At 45.8% G+C, this 25191-nt stretch overlaps 1 protein-coding gene across 1 annotated transcript; it reads right to left on the bottom strand.

The window, feature by feature from the left end:
• Positions 1 to 7845: 7845 nt before the first annotated feature.
• LOC123425541 (WRKY transcription factor SUSIBA2) lies at positions 7846 to 15741 on the bottom strand. Its single transcript, XM_045109233.1, has 6 exons — positions 15296 to 15741; positions 14151 to 14324; positions 13077 to 13617; positions 12401 to 12566; positions 12134 to 12292; positions 7846 to 8773 (listed from the first exon to the last, which is right to left on the bottom strand). Exons 1-6 carry the CDS (start codon positions 15527 to 15529, stop codon positions 8200 to 8202), a joined length of 1848 nt encoding a protein of 615 aa, XP_044965168.1. The 5' UTR covers positions 15530 to 15741; the 3' UTR covers positions 7846 to 8199.
• Between the last annotated feature and the right edge of the window lie 9450 nt (positions 15742 to 25191).

Below are 25191 nucleotides of genomic sequence, written 5' to 3'. Positions count from 1 at the left end.
TATAAAAGGCATGCAAAACATCCAAAGTTTGACAAGATAATAGCATGAAACCATAAAAAATTATAGATACGTTGGAGACGTATTAGCCATGAAGTCTGAGATAGGATCTATGTATGAAAACAAAGTGTGGACTTTGGAAGTATTACCTGAAGGCCGCAAGGCTATTCAGAACAAATGGATCTTTAAGAAGAAGACGGACGCGGACAGTAATGTGACCGTTTATAAAGCTCGACTTGTGGCAAAGGGTTTTTCACAAGTTCAAGGAGTTGACTACGATGAGACGTTCTCACCGGTAGCGATGCTTAAGTCCGTCTGAATCATGTTAGCAATAGCTGCATTTTTCGATTATGAAATCTGGCAGATGGATGTCAAAACGGCGTTCCTTAACGGTTTTCTTAGTATATGATGCAACCCGAAGGTTTTGTCGATCCAAAGAATGCTAACAAAGTATGCAAGCTCGAGCGATCCATTTATGGACTGGTGCAAGCATCTCAAAGTTGGAATAAGCGCTTTGATGAGGTGATCAGAGCATTTGGGTTTACACAAGTGGTTGAAGAGTCTTGTATTTACAAGAAAGTGAGTGGGAGCTCTGTGGCGTTTCTAATGTTATATGTGGATGACATATTGCTGATTGGAAACAACATAGAGCTTTTGGAGAGCATAAAGGATTACTTGAATAAAAGTTTCTCTATGAAGGACCTAGGAGAAGCTGCTTACATTCTAGGCATTAAGATCTATAGGGATAGATCGAGACACCTGATAGGACTTTCACAAAGCACATACCTTGATAAAGTTTTGAAGAAGTTCTAAATGGATCAGTCCAGGAAAGGGTTCTTGCCAGTATTACAAGGTATAAAATTGAGTAAGACTCAGTGCCCAGCAACTGTGGAAGATAGAGAACAAATGAGTTCCGTCCCCTATGCTTTAGCCGTAGGTTCTATCATGTATGCAATGTTGTGCACTAGACCAGACGTCGGCTTGGCCATAAGTATGGCAGGCAGGTTTCAGAGTAATCTAGGAATGGATCACTGGATGGCGGTCAAGAATATTCTGAAGTACCTGAAAAGGACTAAGGAAATGTTTCTCGTTTATGGAGGTGACAAAGAGCTCGTCGTAAAAGGTTACGCCGACGCAAGTTTTGACACCGATCCGGATGACTCTAAGTCGCAAACCGGATACGTATTTATTCTTAATGGGGGTGCAGTAAGCTGGTGCAATTCCAAGCAGAGCGTCATAGCAGATTCTACATGTGAAGCGGAGTACATGGCTACCTCGGAGGCAGCAAAAGAGGGTATCTGGATGAAGCAGTTCATGACAGATCTTGGAGTTGTGCCGAGCGCACTAAATCCAATAACTCTGTTATGTGACAACACTAGTGCCATTGCCTTAGCAAAGGAACCAAGGTTTCACAAGAAGACCACACACATCAAACGACGCTTCAACGTCATCTGCGACTACGTCGAAGGAGAGGACGTGAATATTTGCAAAGTGCACACAGATCTGAATGTAGCAAACCCGCTGACTAAACCTCTTCCACGGGCAAAACATGATCAACACCAGAACTGTATGGGTGTTCGATTTATTACAATGTAAATCGCATGGCGATGTGAGGACTAGATTATTGACTCTAGTGCAAGTGGAAGACTGTTGGAAATATGCCCTAGAGGCAATGATAAATAGTTATTATTATATTTCATGTTTAAAGATAATCATTTATTATCCATGCTATAATTTTATTGAATGAAAACATAGATACATGTGTGGATACATAGACAAAACATTGTCCCTAGCAAGCCTCTAGTTGGCTAGCCAATTGATCAATGATAGTCAAGGTTTTCTGGCTATATGCAAGTGTTGTCACTTGATAACCGGATCACATCATTAGGAGAATCATGTGATGGACTAGACCCAAACTATGAACGTAGCATATTGATCATGTCGTTTTATTGCTATTGTTTTCTGCGTGTCAAGTATTTGTTCCTATGACCATGAGATCATATAACTCACTGGCACCGGAGGAATACCTTGTGTGCATCAAACGTCACAACGTAACTGGATGACTATGAAGGTGCTCTACAGATATCTCTGAAGGTGTCCGTTGAGTTAGTATGGATCAAGACTGGGATTTGTCACTCCGTATGACGGAGAGGTATCTCATGGCCCACTGGGTAATACAACATCACACACAAGCCTTGCAAGCAATGTGACTAAGTGTAAGTCACGGGATCTTGTATTACGGAACGATAAAAGAGACTTGCCGGTAACGAGATTGAAATAGGTATGCGGATACCGACGATCGAATCTCGGGCAAGTAACATACCGAAGGACAAAGGGAATGACATACGGGATTATATGAATCCTCGGCACTGAGGTTCAACCGATAAGATCTTCGAGGAATATGTAGGATCCAATATGGGCATCCAGGTCCCGCTATTGGATATTGTCCGAGGAGTGTCTCGGGTCATGTCTACATAGTTCTCGAACCCGCAGGGTCTGCACACTTAAGGTTCGATGATGTTTTAGTATAGTTGAGTTATATGTGTGGTTACCGAATGTTGTCGGAGTCCCGGATGAGATCACGAACGTCGCGAGGGTTTCCGGAATGGTACGGAAACGAAGATTGATATATAGGATGGTTTCATTTGGTTATCGGAAAGTTTCAGGCAATTCCGGCAGTGTACCGGGAGTGACGAATGGGTTCCGGGTGATCACTGGGAGGGGCCCACCCACCCGGGAGTGATCCCAGTATCCTTAGGGTGGCACACCAGCCCTTAATGGGCTGGTGGAGTTAGCCAATAAGGCTATGGCGCCACATGTGAAAAAAACAAAGGAAAGAAGAAAAAAAGGAAAGAGGGAGGTGGGAAGGAAGAGGAGGACTCCTCCTTCCCAAACCGAATTGGAGAAGGAGTCCTCCTCCCCCTTCGGCCGGCGCACCCTTGGGTCCCTTGTGCCCAAAGGCTAGCCCCTCCTCTCCTCCTATATATATTGGTGGTTTTAGGGTTTTTGAGACACAACTTTTCCACGTGCAACTCAAACCTATTCCACATAGTTTTGCCTCTAGATCGGATTTCTGCGGAGCTCGGGCGGAGCCGTGCAGGAGTAGATCGTCACCACCACCGGAGTGTCGTCACGCTGCCGGAGAACTCATCTACTTCTCCGTCTTGCTCACTGGATCAAGAAGGCTGAGATTGTCATCGAGCTGTACGTGTGCTGAACGCGGAGGTGCCGTCCGTTCGGCGCTAGATCGGAACGGATTGTGGGACGGATCGTGGGACGGTGATGATTTGAATCACGAAGTTGTACCACTACATCAACTGTGTTTCTTAACGCTTCCCGCTTAGCGATCTACAAGGGTACGTAGATCTAATCTCTTCTCGTAGATGGACATCACCATGATAGGTCTTCGTGTGCGTAGGAAAATTTTTGTTTCCCATGCAACGTTCCCCATCAGTTGGATTCGTCAAAATCACATAGTGATACGAACTAGATTATTGACTCTAGTGCAAGTGGGATACTGTTGGAAATATGCCCTAGAGACAATAATAAATTAGTTATTATTACATTTCTTTGTTCATGATAATCGTTTATTATCCATGCTATAATTGTATTGATTGGAAACACAAATACATGTGTGGATACATAGACAAAACACTGTCCCTAGTAAGCTTCTAGTTGACTAGCTCGTTGATCAAATATGGTTAAGGTTTCCTAACCATAGATAAGTGTTGTCACTTGATAACTGGATCACATCATTAGGAGAATGATGTGATGGACAAGACCCAAACTATAAACGTAGCATATGATCGTGTAAGTTTATTGTTACTATCTTCTGCATGTCAACGTATTTGTTTCTATGACCATGGGATCATGCAACTCCCGGACACCGAAGGAATACCTTGTGGGTTATCAAACGTCACAACGTAACTGGGTGACTATAAGGGTGCTCTACAGGTATCTCCAAAGGTGTTTGTTGGGTTGGCATGGATCAAGACTGGGATTTTTCACTCCGTGTGACGGAGAGGTATCTCAGGGCGCACCCGGTAATACAACATCACAACAAGCCTTGCAAGAAATGTGACTAAGGAGTTAGTTATGGGATCTTGTATTATGGAACGAGTAAAGAGACTTGCCTATAACGAGATTGAACAAGGTATGGAGATACCGACGATCAAATCTCAGGCAAGTAACATACCGAAGGATAAAGGGAATAGTATACGGGATTATATGAATCCTTGATATAGAGGTTCAACCGATAGATATCTTCATAGAATATGTAGGAGCCAATATGGACATCTAGGTCCCTCTGTTGGTTATTGACCGGAGAGTGTCTCAGGTCATGTCTACATAGTTCTCGAACCCGCATGGTCTGCACACTTAAGGTTCGGTGACGTTTCGGTATAGTTGAGGTATAGGTGTTGGTGACCGAAGGTTTTTTCGGAGTACCGGATGAGATCACGGACGTCACGAAGGTTTCCGGAATGGTCCGAAAACGAAGATTGGTATATAGGAAGTTGGTGTTTGGATTTCGGAAGGTTTTCACGCATTGCCCGCAGTGTACCGGGAGTGATGAATGGGTTCCGGGGGCCCACTGGGTGGGCCCACCACGCCCCAAGGGGTCCACATGGGTTTATATGATGCGCAATAAGGCATAATGGGCTGAGAAAGTCATCCAAGGAAAGCCCATGAGGAAAAAGTGGAAAATCCAAAAGAGGTGGGAAATTTAGGAAGGAGTCCTAATCCAATTGGGATTGGAGGAGGACTCCTCTCTCCTCCACTTCGGCCGACGTCCTAGAGGCTCCCTTGAGCCTCAAGGCTAGCCCCTCCCCTCCTCCTATATATACTAGAGGTTTTAGGGGTTTTGAGACACAACTTTGCCACGTGCAACCCTAAACCTCTACTTCGTAGTTCTTCCTCTAGATCGGTTTTCTGCGGAGCTCGGGCGAAGCCCTGCGGGAATAGATCATCACCGTCACCGGCGCACCGTCACGCCGCCGGAGAACTCATCTACTTACCCGTCTCTCTTGCTGGATCAAGAAGGCGGAGATCGTCATCGAGTTGTACGTGTGCTGAACGCGGAGGTGTCGTCCGTTCGGTGCTAGATTAGGACGGATCGTGGGACGACATTGATTTGAATCACGAAGTTGTTCCACTACATCAACCGCGTTTCTTAACACTTCCCGCTTAGCGATCTACAAGGGTATGTGGATCTGATCTCCCTCTCGTAGATGAACATCAGCATGATAGGTCTTCGTGAGCGTAGGAAATTTTTTGCTTCCCATGCAACGTTCCCCAACAGCAGCCTCCACCATTTCCCTCCATTTCACCCAAAAACCCTCCCGCCCGCGCGCGCTCCCACCCCACCCCCGCCATGGACAACGACCTCGACGCCGCCGCCGGCCTCGCCTCCCTCTCCTCGTCCGGCATGACGATCACCCCCTCCGCCAAAGGCAAGCCTCTCGCCCCCCGCAAGACCGTCATCGCGCCCAAGCTGAAGAAGATGCTGACGCCCGAATAGCACGCAAGGGAGTCGGGCAAGAGGAAGGGCAGCAGGCACGCGGCGGACGTGAGGGATGAAGCCATCGCGGCGGCCGCCGTCGCCGTCGCCTCGCAGCAGGAGGTCACCAACGCCCGCGTCGCGGCGGCAACGAGGAAGGCGCTCTATATGCTAGGGTTAAACCCTAGCCAACATGGCCTCGTCGTGGCCGTGGCCTGCACCGCCTCATCTGCGTTCTCTCGAATGGTGTTGCCCGACTCGCCCCGCGCGTCTGCTTCCACCCCGATGCCCGGCTTCCACGTCTACCCGCAGGCCTCCTGCATCTTCGGGGAGTGCTCGCCTGAGGTGAGCGTGTTGGCGCCTTCCACGCCCGCGCCCACGCCCATCGACCTCAATGCCAAACCGGTGCCCGGTGGCTCGTCATCCGGAGGCGCGAGGAAACGCGCGCGGCAGATGCGAGCCGACGTCCTGTCGGGCGCACGCAACCTGTTCGACGGAATGTCGACCGCCGGCAACGAGGACTACATGCATAACTCGATCTTCGAGGGCGGTGCGCCGGCCGCTAGCTACGATCCCGACGAGACACAAAGCCAAGATGGCCGAGGGGTGTTCACGCCCTCCACCTTTGATCAAGATGAGGCGGCCTTCATGCGTGATCAGGTCGGCATGGACCTGGACCGCTTCCCACTCGACCACGGGTTTCAGGAGGACTACGGGCAAGAGGAAGAGGACAAGTGTGACATCGAAGGGGAGCCTTTGTTCGAGGACGAGCTCGCCAACCAAGCCGCCTGGGCGAAGCCGAAGCACAAGAGCAAGCGGACCAAGGCATACACGGCAGCCGAGGACAAGCTTCTTTGCGAGTGTTGGAGAGACATTGGGCAAGTCCCCAAGACGAGCATCGAACAAAAGTATTCAACTTTTTGGATTCGTGTTCACCGTGAGTTCCATGAGCTCAAGAAGTTTCCCCGTACCAAATAGTAAGCACGCGCGGGTGGGTGTCCATTTTGAAGCGATAGAGGGTGATCCAACAAGAGTGCAACAAGTTTTGTGCCACTCTTGAGAGCGTCAAGGCCCGCCCCGTGAGCAGCATCGGCATGCAAGACATGGTATGCTAGCAAGCCACCCTCTTTTGTGTCACCAAGTTTATGCTTGCGTGTTCATTTGCATACCATTTGCCAATATGCTTGCATGAAATACATTTGTAGGCATTTCAAGCTTTGGAGGCATTCAAGGTTCAACACAATGGCAAGTGCTTCAACCTCTCCCATTGCTTTAGGGTCATCAAAGACGAGGAGAAGTTCAAGGCGCAATATGTTGCCCTCAAGTCGCGTGGGGAGAAGCAAGCCGTTGAGGAGGTTGGGGACGGTGAGAAGGCACGGTCGCGGGGGAAGACCAACTCCAAGAAGGAGGACAGGCGGGATGCGGCGTCGAACGTCTTGATCGCAAGCGTGAAGGGCATGATGAGCAAGAAGGACTCGAGGGAGAAGGAGCGCCGGCGTTACAAAGAAGAGCAAATGAACGCCTTCATAGAGATCCAAAGGAGGAGGCTTAAGATGGACGCGGAGAAGCAAACCGAGATGCTTAAGATGGAGGCGAAGAAACAAGCCAAGATGCTAGAGATCGAGGCTGTCAACGCCAAGACCAAGGCGAAAGAAGTGGCTCTCGCGAGCATGATGGCCGGGGTGAAGATCATGAAGGCGGATCTCAACACCGTGTCGCCAAGGAAGAGGCCATGGTTCGAGAAGATGCAGGCTGACATGCTCAAGTTCGACGACGAGTGATCTATGACGGCGAGCGTCATCCTTTTTTTTATGTCGGCAGGTGTGCTGGCATGACCACACGGCCGCGATCGAATTCAAGTCCCACCCCTTTTTTGTGTGGTGGCATGTGTACCGGCCGTTGACGAGTGCGTCAGCATGAACTGTATGATGATACTTTTGAAACCGGCATTGTATGCCGGTACTGGCATGGTACCGACATAAGACCCAGTACCGACATAAGACATGACCGCTGGTAATGATCTATGACCGTGAGCCTTTTTTAAAAATTGTGTGCGGACATAAAATGAGTCGACACGTTAGACGCACTACCGATCTAAATCTAAAACAAGACGGACGCCGGACGAGCCAAACGGGCAAAAACGCCGTCCGTTTGGGTCGGTCCATTGAAGTTGCTCTAAATCCGGAAGCAAACAGAGTTCAAGTGATGCAAACCACGCTGTACGAGCATCCGTAAATGACAGCGAGAGTGAAGTATGATTGCGTACGCCTTTGGCCAGTGACATCCTTCGCGCATTTCAGATATATATAAAGTTTTCATGCATTCGAAATATATGAAGTTGTCTTAACGGGTAAAGAAAATTACCATAATCTATATTTCTATCAATATTCCAGTACAGAAGATTAGACAGTTCACGAAACCAAATTCTCATAATCTAATTAATTAATCATATTAGGTTCGCTGTACAACGAATGTAGGGCTGCAATGCTACATACAGCAAGGGCCTTTTCCGCACTTAAAAAGACACATGCGTATTTGCTGCAGTCCCCCAGGTATAGCTTATACTAGCATACTTGCCTCCGGCTGAACTGACTTGTAACCGATACACAATTGAGAATCTTGCTGAAGAGATTGTCATTACAAAGCATTGTTGGTAATATATGATTCATGGAGCTATGAGCATTTGCAGACACTCTCATTCCCTCTCATGGACCCATGACCAAGTTCCCAGCACTGCTATAGCATAGGTTAGCTGAATGGTCCATCGGTGTGGCTCTGAAAGTAAACCCTTCGTTACCTTTCTCTTCTCTCGAACCATACATGCGGCCAGCAGAGTTTCCTTGTACCGCTGGCGCTGCCATTGATGATGGATGTCTCATGTTGCCGTACATCGAACCCATGGTTTGCATTTGATACTGCATCTGGTCAGGACCTGAAGACTGCATTTGGTTTGTCGCGTCGCTGTGGTTTGGGCTGATTCCAACACCAAGATCAAGACTGACAGTGTCGGTTTCAGCCGCCTGAGAATATTGGTTGGTGTAGTTCCTGGCTTCACATGCCCTCATCATGCCACCAATGCTGCTGGGCATATTGCTGTTAATCTGATGCACGACGTTCTTCATGGGAGGCGCGGACATCTCATGGGTTGCATTCCTCGCAGCAGGGACTTCATGGTTATGTTTTCCTTCATACGTTGTTATCACTGATTTAGGATCGTGTGATGCTCTCTCAACATGCTTCCTCACAGGGCATCCTGTGCTTGTGCATTTGTAGTAACTCCTGCAGTCAAGAAAAAAAACAAATATAAGAGTGCAACGACTCATGTGGCACTTCCTTAATAAATTTAAATTGACTTGTCCCTTGTCTGAATGTTACACGCATATCCATTCACGAGGTGATCTACAAATTTAGGCAGTCACGTTTCATGTGGTTGACTTTTCGAGACATCAATGTCCAGAATCAACCAAACCCTAGAAAGCCTGACTCCCAGTATTTTATTATATGAAAAAAATCATTATTAAAGATCTACCAAACAATTTAAGGATAATATGTGCCTGGCCTGGTGGACTATAACTACTTTCCACCATCCATTCGGTCTTTGAGATCCAAATCTGTATGTTATGGTTCATAATTACTTGGTGCTGCTAGTGCGTGGTCAGGTTGAATGAGTGTAAACAGTGTGATTAACCAGTTGTTGTACTATTTTATTTATTATGGAAACTGCTGCCTACATTTAATGCTGATAGCTTTGTTTTTAAGACATGCATTAGAATGATCCACAGCCCATCCTATTTGTTATATGTACATGTGTTGCTGCGGAACCACAAAAATGATTACAATTGTATTGGGTTAGTGGCAGTATACAACAACCATGCACTTGCTAAGCATAACACCATAAAAGGCAATACACTATAACTATAAAGGGTAACAACACCTCAGTAGTTCAACCATAGTACAGGGAGCCCGGAGGACAGGGATTGGGAAGGAGCGGACTGCCGGTGACTGGCTAGTTCGTGTCGCAGTGAAAAAAATGTGTATGTGTACTTGCAAAAGTATTTTCTCATTCTGAAGATATTAGTAAGGTGGTGGATTATTGGTTTGACTGAGCTATGTGTAGCAGCAGGTGTGGGATCCATAATTGCATTATTTATTACTGTTTTGTTTACCATTTTATTATTTGCTTGGTGGGTCCTGGATGGATGAGAGAGAATGGGCTGGAGTGGGGGGGAGTGAACTCGCCACCACCACCACAAACTCCAATTTATAAGATAAAAATAAAATAGAATAAAAGGTATATGAGTATATAAAGAACGTCCACCCTATCTTCGCGAAAGAGCTACACTTGAAGGAATCCTTGACGAGCGATATTCTTTTACTGGAACAAGTGGGAGTTGTTGTGGCACTATTTGCTATACATTTGATGAAGTATGTTACAAGGAGAGCCTTTCGGACCTGCATTATGGGTGGCTCTTGCACTTTGTTTCCACGTGCTGATCGCACGGCCCAAACAATTAATGCGAACTGTAATTCTGCTTATGTTTTGGGACAGCAGTGCATGTAATTCAAACAGAATCATTTACTCCCTCCGTTCCTAAATACTCCCTCCGTTCCTAAATATAAGTCTTTGTAGAGATTTCATTAATGGACTACATACGGATGTATATAGACATACTTTAGAGTGTACATTCAATCATTTTGCTCCGTATGTAGACATCTAGTGAAATGGCTTAAAAGACTTATATTTAGGAATGGAGGGAGTATAAGTCTTTGAAGAGGTTTCACTAGAAGACTACATACGGATGTATATAGACATACTTTGGATTGCACATTCATTCATTTTACTACGTATGTAGTCACTTAGTGAAATCTCTAAAAAGACTTATATTTAGGAACGGAGGGAGTATTAGTCAAGGAAATTGTTTGTCATTTAGTGTAAAAACAATGCCCAAACCATGAATTGATTTGCCTCTTGGAGGAGGTGCAGGGAAGGAAAGCTGATGATGCACTGACTCCGATCTGACATGTAAGCTGTACGACATGCCATTGTGTGTTCATTAGCAAACTATAACTAAATGCACGAAGATAAAACAATTTGCAAGCACAATGGCAGTGCAGATCACAACACGTCTATCGGACGGCGATGAATGGGTGGGTATAGCACTCGAGGGGCTAAAAAATAAGGATTCAACAAATTAAATGCCTCCCTTTGTTATACATAGGAATAGAATTTCATATGGTACGATGTATCCGTGCAACATTGCCCTTTTCACGTACTTACAAAATAAAGCAGTGAAAGACCATGGCATACAGATATATGCAAGCGCATCAATATAAGCTGTTCGGTTGTATCAAAGTTTGCATTGCTAATGTTTGCCAAAATTCTGGTCATGACCGCGATTAATTTGGCAAAACAGAACCAGGAGTAGATGTCAAAATTTAGGCAGCAAAGCAAAAGCATGCTAAATACGTTTTCAACATAGCAATTTTTACGCAACCATTAGCTTCAAACCAAATATTTCTATAGCTTGTCTTTTCTCCCTCATGAAAAAGGGTCTTGACTAGCTAGCAACTCAAACTCCAAGGGATTATTCTAAAGCCTTGCACCCCATGAATAAAAAAACTGGCTGCGCACATGGACTTCAAGCCAAAGGTCACCCTTCCTAAAACAGACATATACCAGCCAATCAAATGCGTTCACTTTGTATGCTTAAGGATAATATTTTATATAGTACTCCCTCTGATCCATATTATTTGTCACTGATTTAGAAGTTTGTACTAAATCAGTGACGAGTAACATGGATCGGAGGGACTATAATTTAACAGTGAAACATTGCTTTCTAGTTTTATTATCTCTGCTAACTATAGTGTTGCAGGGCTCATTGTATAGAAGCATACATACATGATACATCAATATAATTCTGTACCATGACACAAATGAGGTGTATTTTTTTGTTTTTCATTATATGTTATATGATCCTCAAAATTATATGTGCCGTTAAATGTGGTCTTCACGAGAAGGGGGGAAACTCATCATATAACAATACTAATGGACAGTACCTCTGTACCTGCCCACATAAATAATACTAAAATTGAATGGTAAAACTACGACAGACTAAACGTGGTTGAGCTTTGAGCGGCCTTCAAGACACATGTGCTGATTGTAGTATGCACTGCGGAATAGGAATTCTCCCATCTCCGCATGTGATCACCAACAGTGATTAAGGTGAAGTAACCGATATTTCATCTTCATCTACCACATGTCTTCACCGGTCCACTTAATTCATTCATATAAAACCTTGAGCATAGGTGTGAAGTACTCCCTCCGTCCCATATTATAAGAGCAAAAACGCACTTATATTATCGGACGGAGGGAGTAGAAATGTAGAATACTTGTTCATCATCATAATCACAGGCTCTCTTATGTTAGGGGTAAAACTCGACAAATGCATGACTCGTGATTGAGCAAGCATACAAAATACAATTATGCATAGACATGTCGCAAAATACATAGTGCAAAAGTTCTTAGCAACTAATCCATAAAACATAGCCAGAGTAGATATTTACCATTACGATGACAATCTTCTCACAAGCCAGACAATAAAAGGATAAAATGTAACTAATGAAGAAATAAGTACTTACCGTGGATTGGGGTTTCCTTTGACAACTTTCTGTCCATATTTCCGCCAACGATAGCCATCATCCAAGATGTCAACCTCACTTACAGTTTGAACGACGACACGGGGCTCACGGTTAGGTTTACCCATCAGAGCAGCATCAATACCAGCAGACTCCATTTTCCTGTTTTCATAGTTGATGATAGTTGTAGACAAGAAGATTAGCACTTGACAACTGACAGGAATGATTCTTTAGAGGTGCATAAATTCACCAAGTCCAAACCAAGCATACCTGCGTTTCGACTCTAAATCCTCCTCCTCAGTAGCATCATCCCCAGGGTAGGGTCTTCCACCTCCAGCATCGATGTCATCATCACTAACTGAAGCTGGAACAGGCTCAACCATACCAGGCGAATGTACCGGATTAGCAAGGTTGCTAAGAGCATTGGAAGATTTATCTGCAAATCAGCATAAAAGTCTGAGATACCGACAAAACAATGACTAGAAACAATTAAAAGCATATTTACCACAAGTTCTCTTTTTTGTATGGACTGATCAATATATCTATTGTGATGCCCAAATTCAACTCAGGGAAACTCGTATTAAATTTGAGTTTTTTTACTTTAAGGGATTCATTTCCAAGAATTTTACAATTTTGAACTGACGGTTTTTACTACTCCCTCCGATCCATATTACTTGTCACTCAAACGGATGTATCTAGCACTGAAATACGTCTAGATACATCTGTTTCAGCGACAACTCATATGGATTGGAGGGAGTACTATACATTTATAAGTACATAAAAATAGGAAGCTACTCAAGAGGAGGGAACAGAAGCAAGGGAATGCTAAAATTCAACCAAAGATGTTGATAAACTTTCCAAATTGGATACGAGAACGCAGGATGCCAAGCTCCAAACTATAGGGACCTGATACAGTATTTCGAAGTAATTATGACAAACAGCTCACCATCAGCAGCTGAAGCGCCGTCATATCGTTCTTCACCCTGGTTTGAAGGAACTGCACCACCAGCTAACCTCCTATTGGGCTGGGGCTTAGGATGATTGTGGCGTCCCTTATAGACAACTTCCGTGATCAGACCATCAACTGCACGCTCCAATAGCTTTTTTACTTCACAATTAGGATGTGTGCACTTGTAGTAACTTCTAGGGTTTTCACTTCCCTTGACATGCTTCTGCCCGTATTTCCGCCAGTTGTAGCCATCATCTGCCGACTTGTCAGCAACATTTTCAGACTGCGGCTCTTGCATGGCATTGTCAGAGCTATTCATCTGCTGCGGCTCAGATGTACCAACTTCAGCAGGCATGCTGTCAGTCAAACCAACCATTCCAACAGGTTGGTTCTGAGCACTTACATTCACTGTAAGACTCGACTCACGTGAACAGGGAGGTCTGTTTTCATTCACCATATTGCTAGATGATGAGCTGGGATTCATACTCTGATTTTGCATAGAATGCTCATGTTTTTTTAGATCACTCATAGCAGGAGCCTGCAGTACAAAATATGACATCACAAATGTTACACAATGCAAAACTAAATATGTAAAAACAAGTCAACGAATTAAGAAAGGATGTGACTAATATAGCAAGCACAGATAGATCTAACTACATATGTACCATAGGTTTTCCCCAAACTGCCATTCAAAATACTTCCTTCAAACTCTACCATTTATAAAGAAACTTCTCCACAACATGTGAAAGAAGTAATGCTGCACATGAATATTGAGTTAATGAGTTTTATATTGAGATTTGCCATGCATCTGGAATAGCGTTACCTTCCTATCATCCAAAAAATATCAGAATAAAATATGTAACTCATAGATACATTTACAAAAGAGAGGCAACATTATGAATTATGCAACAATTCAAGAACCTGGCCAAATTATATAATATGCACAATAAAGGCCAAAAAAAGTTGCAGGGTCATCTAGAAACAAAATGCTTAAATTTCATCTTAATGTTCTGCAAGATAAAGTGCATTAATCTCTATAGGACACAGAAAAGAAAATTAAAGGTTGTGTACCAGTGATTGAGAAGACGAATTCAGATGAGGCTTGAATTCAAAATCCCTAGAACCCCTATCTTCATGGGCATTACGAACAGATTTATCCCGTGGCGAAGGCAGCATGTCTGGATGAGCGCTCTTGTGCAGAATCGCAGCCATGCCCAGACTACCAGTTGTTGGTGAAGGTTCAACCTGGAAGAAAATCTTGTTAACTATTTTCAATGCTACCACACTTTAAGACCTCTGAATACTTGTGAATGCGGAAAAAAAAGTACAACAGCACTATAGCCTGCAAATTGCATATATGAAGTACTACCGCGCCCTCTGAAATAAATGTCACCTTAATAAATATTCTTCTTCAAAAAGAACATGTTTGCCAATCATTTTATCCTATGGTTGGAAAAGGGAACATGAAGAGAAAGAAGAAGGCCGGCAAGAACAACAGAGCAAGACAAAGAAAGGAACAATGATGCTGGGACCAAGTGACTATGCGCAGCAAGCAAGGGCTATTTCAGTTTGTAGGCTGCCAACAAGAGGGCTCAGGAAAACAAATACCACATCTACAACCAATCCCGAGGAAGAATAACAACCAAACGGTCAACCCGAGCACAATTACTTGGCGATTTCCTTCTAGACGAGCACCATATCTTAGCACACCACCAGCACAATACCGGCCAGAGCCGAGGGGGTTGTTTCCTTAAATAAGGCCCTACAAAGGCCCCGTAAAAGGAATGTCAAATGATGATTTGTTCTCGTAGCCACCAAGTGTGTGCATAACTAACAGAATAATTCCCTGCAGACGCACAAGCAACAGCATCCACCTCACTCTGCAGCAAGTAGACGGCGCGGGGACGCTCCAAAAGAAGAAACGGAGGGAAAACAAACATATCACGAAGAACCCTCGCAAAAAAGGAAGTTCCAGAATCCTCATGTCACCGCCGGAAATGCGAAAGCGCACAGGGAAAAGCGCGTTATTCCGAGGCCACGAGCCAATTCCCCGGCGCAAATGTAGACATAAACTAGAGCGCTGAGCTAATGCGCATCGGAATCCCTCCTTTTCCCCAGCTCAAACTGAGCTCAGCGTGACACGGGCGCAGATCCCGCAGTAACAAGTAACAGCAGGCGGAGAGGCGACAGGTGCAGTAGAGCGAGGCGGCAATCACCTTGAAGTTGGTGAGGAGCACGGGGGAGTCGAGGAGCGCTGAGGGGCTGAAGCCGGCGGGGATGGTGAGGCAGGACTCGCGCGAGATCGGCAGCCGCGCGGGGGACATGGCCTTGTACCTCGCGCCCGCGCCGGCGAGCGCCGCGACGCGTCGATCCGCGGGGTAGGGCTTCTCGGGCGAGCTCCCGGCGGGCGAGGGGAGGTCCCCGGAGCTAGGGTTCGGCGAATCGGCCATTGGCGCGGGTGCGGGGCTGAGCGGAGGGGCCTGAGTGAGGAGGAAGGCGGAGGTAGTTTTGGAGGCGACGGTGAGAGGGGCAGTTTGGGGAGAGCCGGCTCGTCCGCTAGCGAAGGCGGCGTGGGGCGTGGGGCTGCGGCTCGTGTGGACTTAATTAATGTGGGCAGCGGGAATGACCCTTCCGCCCCTGGAGCTGGATGGCCCCCGAAATCTCCCCGGTTGGGTACGGGTACGCTATACACACGCGAGCGAGCGAGCGAGCGAGGAGGGGGGAGGGGAGAGGGAAGCAGCCGTGCGTGGTGTGGTGTGATGTGAGCAACCGCGGCACGAAACCGGTGGTGGGATCCGGGGGCAGGGGGTGGCGACAGCGACCGCGGCTGGCTCCTGGCTGCGGGGCTGGGACTTTGGGGGCACCGATGGGCTGCTTTTCTGGGGGTGGCTGTTGGGCGGGGCCGCGCGGGGGCGGGTCGGGATGTCAGTGAGAGGGTGAGGGAGCGGGTTGGGACGGCGGGTGTGGCTGTGGCTGGGATGCTGGTGGGCAAAGTAAATGTGTGTTTTAAATTCGGCATGGGATGCCTGTCAGAGTGGCCCATGATGATCCTCTTGTGGCATTCAATGAGAACGACGTGGTAAATCCGGGCGTGGATTTTAAATGTCGCCGGGAGTTTCTACCGCGGTTAATAAATGGGTTTTATTGCTCTGCAACGACTCTTTTTTGGCCACTCCACTGGATTGCGAAATCTACGTATATACGGTAGAAAAGCAATCGACGACTGGCAACCGTGTAACGTGCGGATACGTTGATGAAGCTGTTACGTATTGGGACTACAAGCAACGGCTGAAAGATGCATAAAAATGTTTCCGTGACGTAATTGTAGAATAAAGAACATTATAAAGCTCACACAATCAGCTAGTACAAATATTGCAAGTTATACCTCCATATCAGTAGGTGACGCATTGGCGATAGTCAACCAAATACAAAATGTTGCGTAAATAGGCAATTTTCCGACTAGATTAATTCATAAAATAATTACTAACATGACATTGATTAGATTTATGACATACTAATTATAGAGCACGCTAGCAAATACTCCGTACTACGCATATAGCTAGTGCTTCCTCTGTTTCAGTTTATAAGTCCGGCACGTGTATCTAGGTTGTCAATTTGACCAATTTAATGAGAGACATATATTACAAAAAATATATCATTAGAAACTTTAGATGTTCAACTTTTTAATGATATAATTTTTATGTTAAACAATATATTTTATATAAGTCAAATTGACGACCTAGGTACATGTGCATTCCTTATAAACTGTGACGGAGGGAGTACTACTAGGGCTAAAATAAATATGAGCGGGATAAACAAGTTATACCCTCCGATCGGCCACTTGGTCGTAGCAGCAGCGGTGGCGGCGGCAACATCCTCTGCCGCCTTCTTCTCGGCTTCGGCCTTCTCGCTGGTGAGACGAACGGCTTCGGTTGATGAAGACATGGTGATGATGAGGGCGACATGGACGTATACGAAGCAGACGGACGGAGGCGAGTAGTCGCGTGATCGCTCCCCAAAAACCTAATCGTCCCTCTTCCCTAGAGGATCCGGAGAGGCGGGGTTTCGGAGGCCTGCTCTCCCGCCGACCGTGTACGCGGTGAACGAGACGGAGCCGCCGGCGGCAGCAGCAGCAAAGGAACGAGCTCGTGAGGCAGAAGCGATCTAATCTCGTGACGGCTAGGGTTAGCGTTAGCCCTGCTTATATAAAAAATAAGCGCTTAGGTATGAGCTCGGCTCGGCTCATTCCCACAACCCGCGGCGAGGCGTGGCGAGGCGGACGGAGGAGGAGTGCGCGAGGGTCTTTTTTCTTCTCACTCTCCAATAGCATGTAGAAGAGAGGCCCTTATAAAGGGGTCCGACTTCTTCTCCACTAGCGGAGTGGGACTAAACTTCCCACCACCACCTTGTCATGCCACCACCTACATGGGCCCTTAGAGATTTTCTGAAATTGTCTCATGGGCCTTAGGCCCATCTAAGATTTCAATAATTCCCCACCAGATCTCAAGAGCACATTGTGTTCTTCTCGTTCCAATCACTGTTTTGATATACCAGTATTTCAGTGAAGACATGTTAATGTTGAGCTTCACCTAGAGCAAGCAGCTACACTATTTTACAATTGAACAATGGACTATGCCTTGAATTGTCAATTTGGCGTAAAGAAGATTCACCACAAGTCTTACTAGTACTAGGCTACCGAAAGCTGGCCCCTCGGGTGGAGCATATTGGTCACACTAGTGGCCTATTATTCATGAGTTTACTAGAGATCACCCCAATCTCATAGACTGTGACCAGCGGTCAGGCTCATATAGGTGTGTTCCTTCAAAGATCGCTTTGTAGGACATCATTTTGCTTACACATAAGCTTTAGACCCGGGATACATAGACAAAACACCATCCCTAGCAAGCCTCTAGTTGGCTAGCCAGTTGATCAAAGATAGTTAGTGTCTTCTCATTATGAACAAGGTGTTGTTGCTTGATAACTGGATCACGTCATTAGGAGAATCACGTGATGGACTAGACCCAAACTAATAGACGTAGAATGTTGATCGTGTCATTTTGTTGCTACTGTTTTCTGCGTGTCAAGTATTTATTCCTATGACCATGAGATCATATAACTCACTGACACCGGAGGAATGCTTTGCGTGTATCAAACGTCGCAACGTAACTGGGTAACTATAAAGATGCTCTACAGGTATCTCCGAAGGTGTTAGTTGAGTTAGTATGGATCAAGACTGGGATTTGTCACTCCGTGTGACGGAGAGGTATCTCGGGGCCCACTCGGTAATACAACATCACACACAAGCCTTGCAAGTAATGTAACTTAGTGTAAGTTGCGGGATCTTGTATTACGGAACGAGTAAAGAGACTTGCCGGTAAACGAGATTGAAATAGGTATACGGATACTGACGATCGAATCTCGGGCAAGTAACATACCGAAGGACAAAGGGAATGACATACGGGATTGTATGAATCCTTGGCACTGAGGTTCAAACGATAAGATCTTCGTAGAATATGTAGGATCCAATATGGGCATCCAGGTCCCGCTATTGGATATTGACCGAGGAGTCTCTCGGGTCATGTCTGCATAGTTCTCGAACCCGCAGGGTCTGCACACTTAAGGTTCGACGTTGTTTTATGCGTATTTGAGTTATATGGTTGGTTACCGAATGTTGTTCGGAGTCCCGGATGAGATCACGGACGTCACGAGGGTTTCCGGAATGGTCCGGAAACGAAGATTGATATATAGGATGACCTCATTTGATTACCGGAAGGTTTTCGGAGTTACCGGGAATGTACCGGGAATGACGAATGGGTTCCGGGAGTTCACCGGGGGGGGGGGGCAACCCACCCCGGGGAAGCCCATAGGCCATAAGGGTGGCGCACCAGCCCTTAGTGGGCTGGTGGGACAGCCCAAAAGGGCCCTATGCGCCATACAAAGGAAAATCAAAGAGAAAGAAAAAAAAGGGAGGTGGGAAGGAAGGGAAGGACTCCCACCCACCAAACCAAGTCCAACTCGGTTTGGGGGGGGAGCCTTCCCCCCTTGGACTCGGCTGACCCCCTTGGGGCTCCTTGAGCCCCAAGGCAAGGTCCCCTCCCTCCCACCTATATATACGGAGGTATTGGGGCTGATTTGAGACGACTTTCCACGGCAGCCCGACCACATACCTCCACGGTTTTTCCTCTAGATCGCGTTTCTGCGGAGCTCGGGCGGAGCCCTGCTGAGACAAGGTCATCACCAACCTCCGGAGCACCGTCACACTGCCGGAGAACTCTTCTACCTCTCCGTCTCTCTTGCTGGATCAAGAAGGCCGAGATCATCGTCGAGATGTACGTGTGCTGAACGCGGAGGTGCCGTCCGTTCGGTACTAGATCGTGGGACTGATCGCGGGATTGTTCGCGGGGCGGATCGAGGGACGTGAGGACGTTCCACTACATCAACCGCATTCACTAACGCTTCTGCTGTACGATCTACAAGGGTACGTAGATCACTCATCCTCTCTCGTAGATGGACATCACCATGATAGGTCTTCGTGCGCGTAGGAAAATTTTTGTTTCCCATGCGACGTTCCCCAACAGTGGCATCATGAGCTAGGTTCATGCGTAGATGTCTTCTCGAGTAGAACACAAAAGTTTTTGTGGGCGGTGATGTGCATTTTTCTGCCCTCCTTAGTCTTTTCTTGATTCCGCGGTATTGTTGGATTGAAGCGGCTTGGACCGACATTACTCGTACGCTTACGAGAGACTGGTTTCATCGTTACGAGTAACCCCGTTGCTCAAAGATGACTGGCAAGTGTCGGTTTCTCCAACTTTAGTTGAATCGGATTTGACCGAGGAGGTCCTTGGATGAGGTTAAATAGCAACTCATATATCTCCGTTGTGGTGTTTGCGTAAGTAAGATGCGATCCTACTAGATACCCTTGGTCACCACGTAAAACATGCAACAACAAAAATTAGAGGACGTCTAACTTGTTTTTGCAGGGTATGCTTGTGATGTGATATGGCCAACGATGTGATGTGATATATTGGATGTATGAGATGATCATGTTGTAATAGAAAATATCGACTTGCACGTCGATGGTACGGCAACCGGCAGGAGCCATAGGGTTGTCTTTATACTAACGTTTGTGCTTGCAGATGTGTTTACTATTTTTGCTAGGATGTAGCTTTAGTAGTAATAGCATGAGTAGCACGACAACCCCGATGGCAACATGTTGATGGAGATCATGGCGTGGCGCCGGTGACAAGAAGATCGTGCCGGTGCTTTGGTGATGGAGATCAAGAAGCACGTGATGATGGCCATATCATGTCACTTATGAATTGCATGTGATGTTAATCCTTTTATGCACCTTGTTTTGCTTAGAACGACGGTAGCATTATGAGGTGATCTCTCACTAAAATTTCAAGACGAAATTGTGTTCTCCCCGACGGTGCACCATTGCTACAGTTCGTCGTTTCGAGACACCACGTGATGATCGGGTGTGATAGACTCAACGTTCACATACAACGGGTGCAAAACAGTTGCGCACGCAGAACACTCGGGTTAAGCTTGACAAGCCTAGCATGTGCAGACATGGCCTAAAGGTCGATCATGAATCATATAGATGATATGATTAGCATAGGGTTGCTTACCACTGAAACTATACTCAACTCACGTGATGATCGGACTTGAGCTAGTGTAAGTGGATCATGAACCACTCAAATGACTAGAGAGATGTACTTTTTGAGTGGGAGTTTAGCAAACAATTTGATTAAGTTAAACTCTAATTATCTTGAACATAGTCTAAAGTCCACTTTGAATATATTTGTGTTGTAGATCATGGCTCACGCGACAGTCATCCTGAATTTTAATACGTTCCTAGAGAAAGCTAAGTTGAAAGATGATGGAAGCAACTTTGTAGACTGGGCTCGTAATCTTAAGCTAATCTTACAAGCTGGGAAGAAGGATTATGTCCTTAATGCTGCGCTAGGAGATGAACCACCCGCTACGGCTGATCAGGATGTGAAGAACGCTTGGTTAGCACGTAAGGAGGACTACTCAATAGTTCAATGTGCAGTCTTGTATGGCTTAGAATCGGGACTTCAACGTCGCTTTGAGCGTCATGGAGCATTTGAGATGTTCCAAGAGTTGAAGTTTATCTTTCAGAAGAACGCCCGGATCGAGAGGTATGAGACCTACGATAAATTCTATGCTTGCAAGATGGAGGAAAACTCGTCTGTCAGTGAACATGTGCTCAAAATGTCTGGGTACTCAAACCGTCTAGCCGAGCTGGGGATTGAACTCCCGCAAGAGGCTATCACTGACAGAATCCTTCAATCACTGCCGCCAAGCTATAAAGGCTTTGTGTTGAACTACAACATGCAAGGGATGAACAAGTCTCCCGGCGAGTTGTTTGCGATGCTGAAAGTCGCAGAGTCTGAACTTCGTAAAGAGCATCAAGTGTTGATGGTGAATAAGACCACTAGTTTCAAGAGAAACGGCAAAGGCAAGAAGGGTAATTCGAAGAAGAGTGGCAAGCCTGTTGCCAATCCGACGAAGAAACCCAAAGCTGGACCTAAGCCTAAAACGGAGTGTTACTATTGCAAGGGTATGGGTCACTGGAAGCGCAATTGCCCCAAGTATCTGGCAGATAAGAAGGCGGCCAAAGAAAAATCAGGTATATTTGATATACATGTTATTGATGTGTACTTAACCGGCTCTCGTAGTAGTGCCTGGGTATTCGATACCGGTTCTGTTGCTCATATTTGCAACTCGAAACAGGAACTGCGGAATAGACGAAAGCTGGCGAAAGATGAAGTGACGATGCGCGTAGGAAATGGTTCCAAGGTTGATGCAATCGCCGTCGGCACAGTTTCACTTCAGTTACCATCAGGATTAGTGATGAACTTAAATCATTGTTATTTAGTGCCTGCGTTGAGCATGAACATTATATCTGGATCTTGTTTATTGCGAGACAGTTACTCTTTTAAGTCAGAGAATAATGGTTGTTCTATTTTTATGAGTAACATCTTTTATGGTCATGCACCTAATGTGAGAGGATTGTTCATATTGAATCTTGATAGCGATACACATATACATAACATTGAGACCAAAAAGGTTAGAGTTAACAATGATAGCGCCATATTTTTGTGGCACTGCCGCTTAGGTCATATTGGTATAAAACGCATGAAGAAACTCCATGCTGATGGACTTTTGGAGTCACTTGACTTTGATTCACTTGACACGTGCGAACCATGCCTCATGGGAAAGATGACTAATACTCCATTCTCCGGAACTATGGAGCGTGCAAGTGACTTGTTGGAAATCATACATACCGATGTGTGTGGTCCGATGAGCGTAGAGGCGCGCGGCGGATATCGTTATTCTCTCGCCTTCACTGACGATTTGAGTAGATATGGTTATGTCTACTTGATGAAGCACAAGTCTCAAACATTTGAAAAGTTCAAGCAATTTCAGAGTGAAGTGGAAAATCATCGTAACAAGAAGATCAAGTTCCTACGGTCTGATCGTGGGGGTGAATATCTGAGTTTCGAGTTTGGTGCTCACTTAAGACAATGTGTAATTGTTTCACAGTTGACACCGCCTAGAACACCACAGCGTAATGGTGTGTCCGAACGTCGTAATCGTACTTTATTAGAGATGGTGCGATCTATGATGTCTCTTACCGATTTGCCGTTATCATTTTGGGGTTATGCATTAGAAACAGCTGCATTCACTTTAAATAGGGCACCATCGAAATCCGTTGAGACGACACCATAAGAACTGTGGTATGGCAAAAGGCCAAAGTTGTCGTTTCTTAAAGTTTGGGGATGTGATGCTTATGTCAAAAAGCATCAGCCTGAAAAGCTAGAACCCAAAGCGGAAAAGTGCGTCTTCATAGGTTACCCAAAAGAGACAGTTGGGTACACCTTCTATCTCAAATCCGAGGGCAAAGTGTTTGTTGCAAAAAACGGAGCTTTTCTCGAGAAGGAGTTTCTCTCGAGAGAATTGAGTGGGAGGAAGATAGAACTTGACGAGGTTGTCGAACCTCTCATCCCTCTGGATGGTGGCGCAGGGCAAGGGGAAACCTCTGTCGTTGCAACGCCAGCTGAGGAGGAAGTTAATGATGATGATCATGAAACTCCAGTTCAAGTTTCTGTCGAACCACGCAGGTCGACGAGACCACGTGCTGCTCCAGAGTGGTACGGTAATCCCGTCTTATCAATCATGTTGTTAGACAACAATGAACCTGCGAATTATGAAGAAGCAATGGTGGGCCCAGATTCCAACAAATGGCTAGAAGCCATGAAATCCGAGATAGGATCCATGTATGAGAACAAAGTGTGGACTTTGGAGGTACTCCCTGAGGGCCGCAAGGCTATTCAGAACAATTTTTCACAAGTTCAAGGAGTTGACTACGATGAAACATTCTCACCCGTAGCTATGCTTAAGTCCGTCAGAATCATGTTAGCAATAGCTGCATTTTTCGATTATGAAATCTGGCAGATGGATGTCAAAACAGCGTTCCTTAACGGTTTCCTTAAGGAAGAGTTGTATATGATACAACCCGAAGGTTTTGTCGATCCTAAGAATGCTAACAAGGTGTGCAAGCTCCAGCGATCCATTTATGGACTGGTGCAAGCTTCTCGGAGTTGGAACAAACGCTTTGATGAGGTGATCAAAGCATTTGGGCTTATACAAGTGGTTGGAGAATCTTGTATTTACAAGAAAGTGAGTGGGAGCTCTGTGGCGTTTCTAATATTATGTGTGGATGACATATTGCTGATTGGAAACAACGTGGAGTTTTTAGAGAGCACAAAGGATTACTTGAATAAGAGTTTCTCTATGAAGGACCTAGGAGAAGCTGCTTACATTCTAGGCATTAAGATCTATAGGGATAGATCAAAACGCCTGATAGGACTTTCACAAAGCACATACCTTGATAAAGTTTTGAAGAGGTTCAAAATGGAACAGTCCAAGAAAGGGTTCTTGCTAGTTTTACAAGGTACGAGATTGAGTAAGACTCGGTGCCCAGCAACTGATGAAGATAGAGAGCATATGCGCTCCGTCCCCTATGCTTCAGCCATAGGTTCTATCATGTATGCAATGCTGTGCACTAGACCGGATGTTAGCCTGGCCATAAGTATGGCAGGTAGGTTCCAGAGTAATCCAGGAGTGGATCAGTGGACAGCGGTCAAGAACATCCTGAAGTACCTGAAAAGGACTAAGGAGATGTTTCTCGTGTATGGAGGTGACGAAGAGCTCGCCGTAAAAGGTTACGTCGATGCAAGCTTTGACACAGATCCGGACGACTCTAAGTTGCAAACCGGATACGTATTTATTCTTAATGGGGGTGCGGTAAGCTGGTGCAGTTCCAAGCAAAGCGTCGTAGCAGACTCTACATGTGAAGCGGAGTACATGGCTGCCTCGGAGGCGGCTAAGGAGGGTGTCTGGATGAAGCAATTCATGACGGATCTTGGAGTGGTGCCAAGCGCACTGAATCCAATAACCTTGTTCTGTGACAACACGGGTGCCATTGCCTTAGCAAAGGAACCACGGTATCACAAGAAGACCAGACACATCAAACGACGCTTCAACCTCATCCGCGACTACGTCGAGGGTGAGGACGTGAATATATGCAAAGTGCACACGGATCTGAATGTAGCAGACCCGCTGACTAAACCTCTTCCACGGCCAAAACATGATCAACACCAGAACTGTATGGGTGTTAGATTTATTACAATGTAATTCACATGATGATGTGAGGGCTAGATTATTGACTCTAGTGCAAGTGGGAGACTGTTGGAATTATGCCCTAAAGGCAATAATAAATATAGTTATTATTATAATTCCTGTATCAAGATAATCGTTTATTATCCATGCTATAATTGTATTGAATGAAGACTCATTTGCATGTGTGGATACATAGACAAAACACCGTCCCTAGCAAGCCTCTAGTTGGCTAGCCAGTTGATCAAAGATAGTCAGTGTCTTCTGATTATGAACAAGGTGTTGTTGCTTGATAAGTGGATCACGTCATTAGGAGAATCACGTGATGGACTAGACCCAAACTAATAGACGAAGCATGTTGATCGTGTCATTTTGTTGCTACTGTTTTCTGCGTGTCAAGTAT

This window comes from Hordeum vulgare, chromosome 2H, assembly GCF_904849725.1.
Source record: "Hordeum vulgare subsp. vulgare chromosome 2H, MorexV3_pseudomolecules_assembly, whole genome shotgun sequence".
Taxonomy (NCBI): domain Eukaryota; kingdom Viridiplantae; phylum Streptophyta; class Magnoliopsida; order Poales; family Poaceae; genus Hordeum; species Hordeum vulgare.
This window is presented reverse-complemented; position numbering and strand designations above follow the sequence as displayed.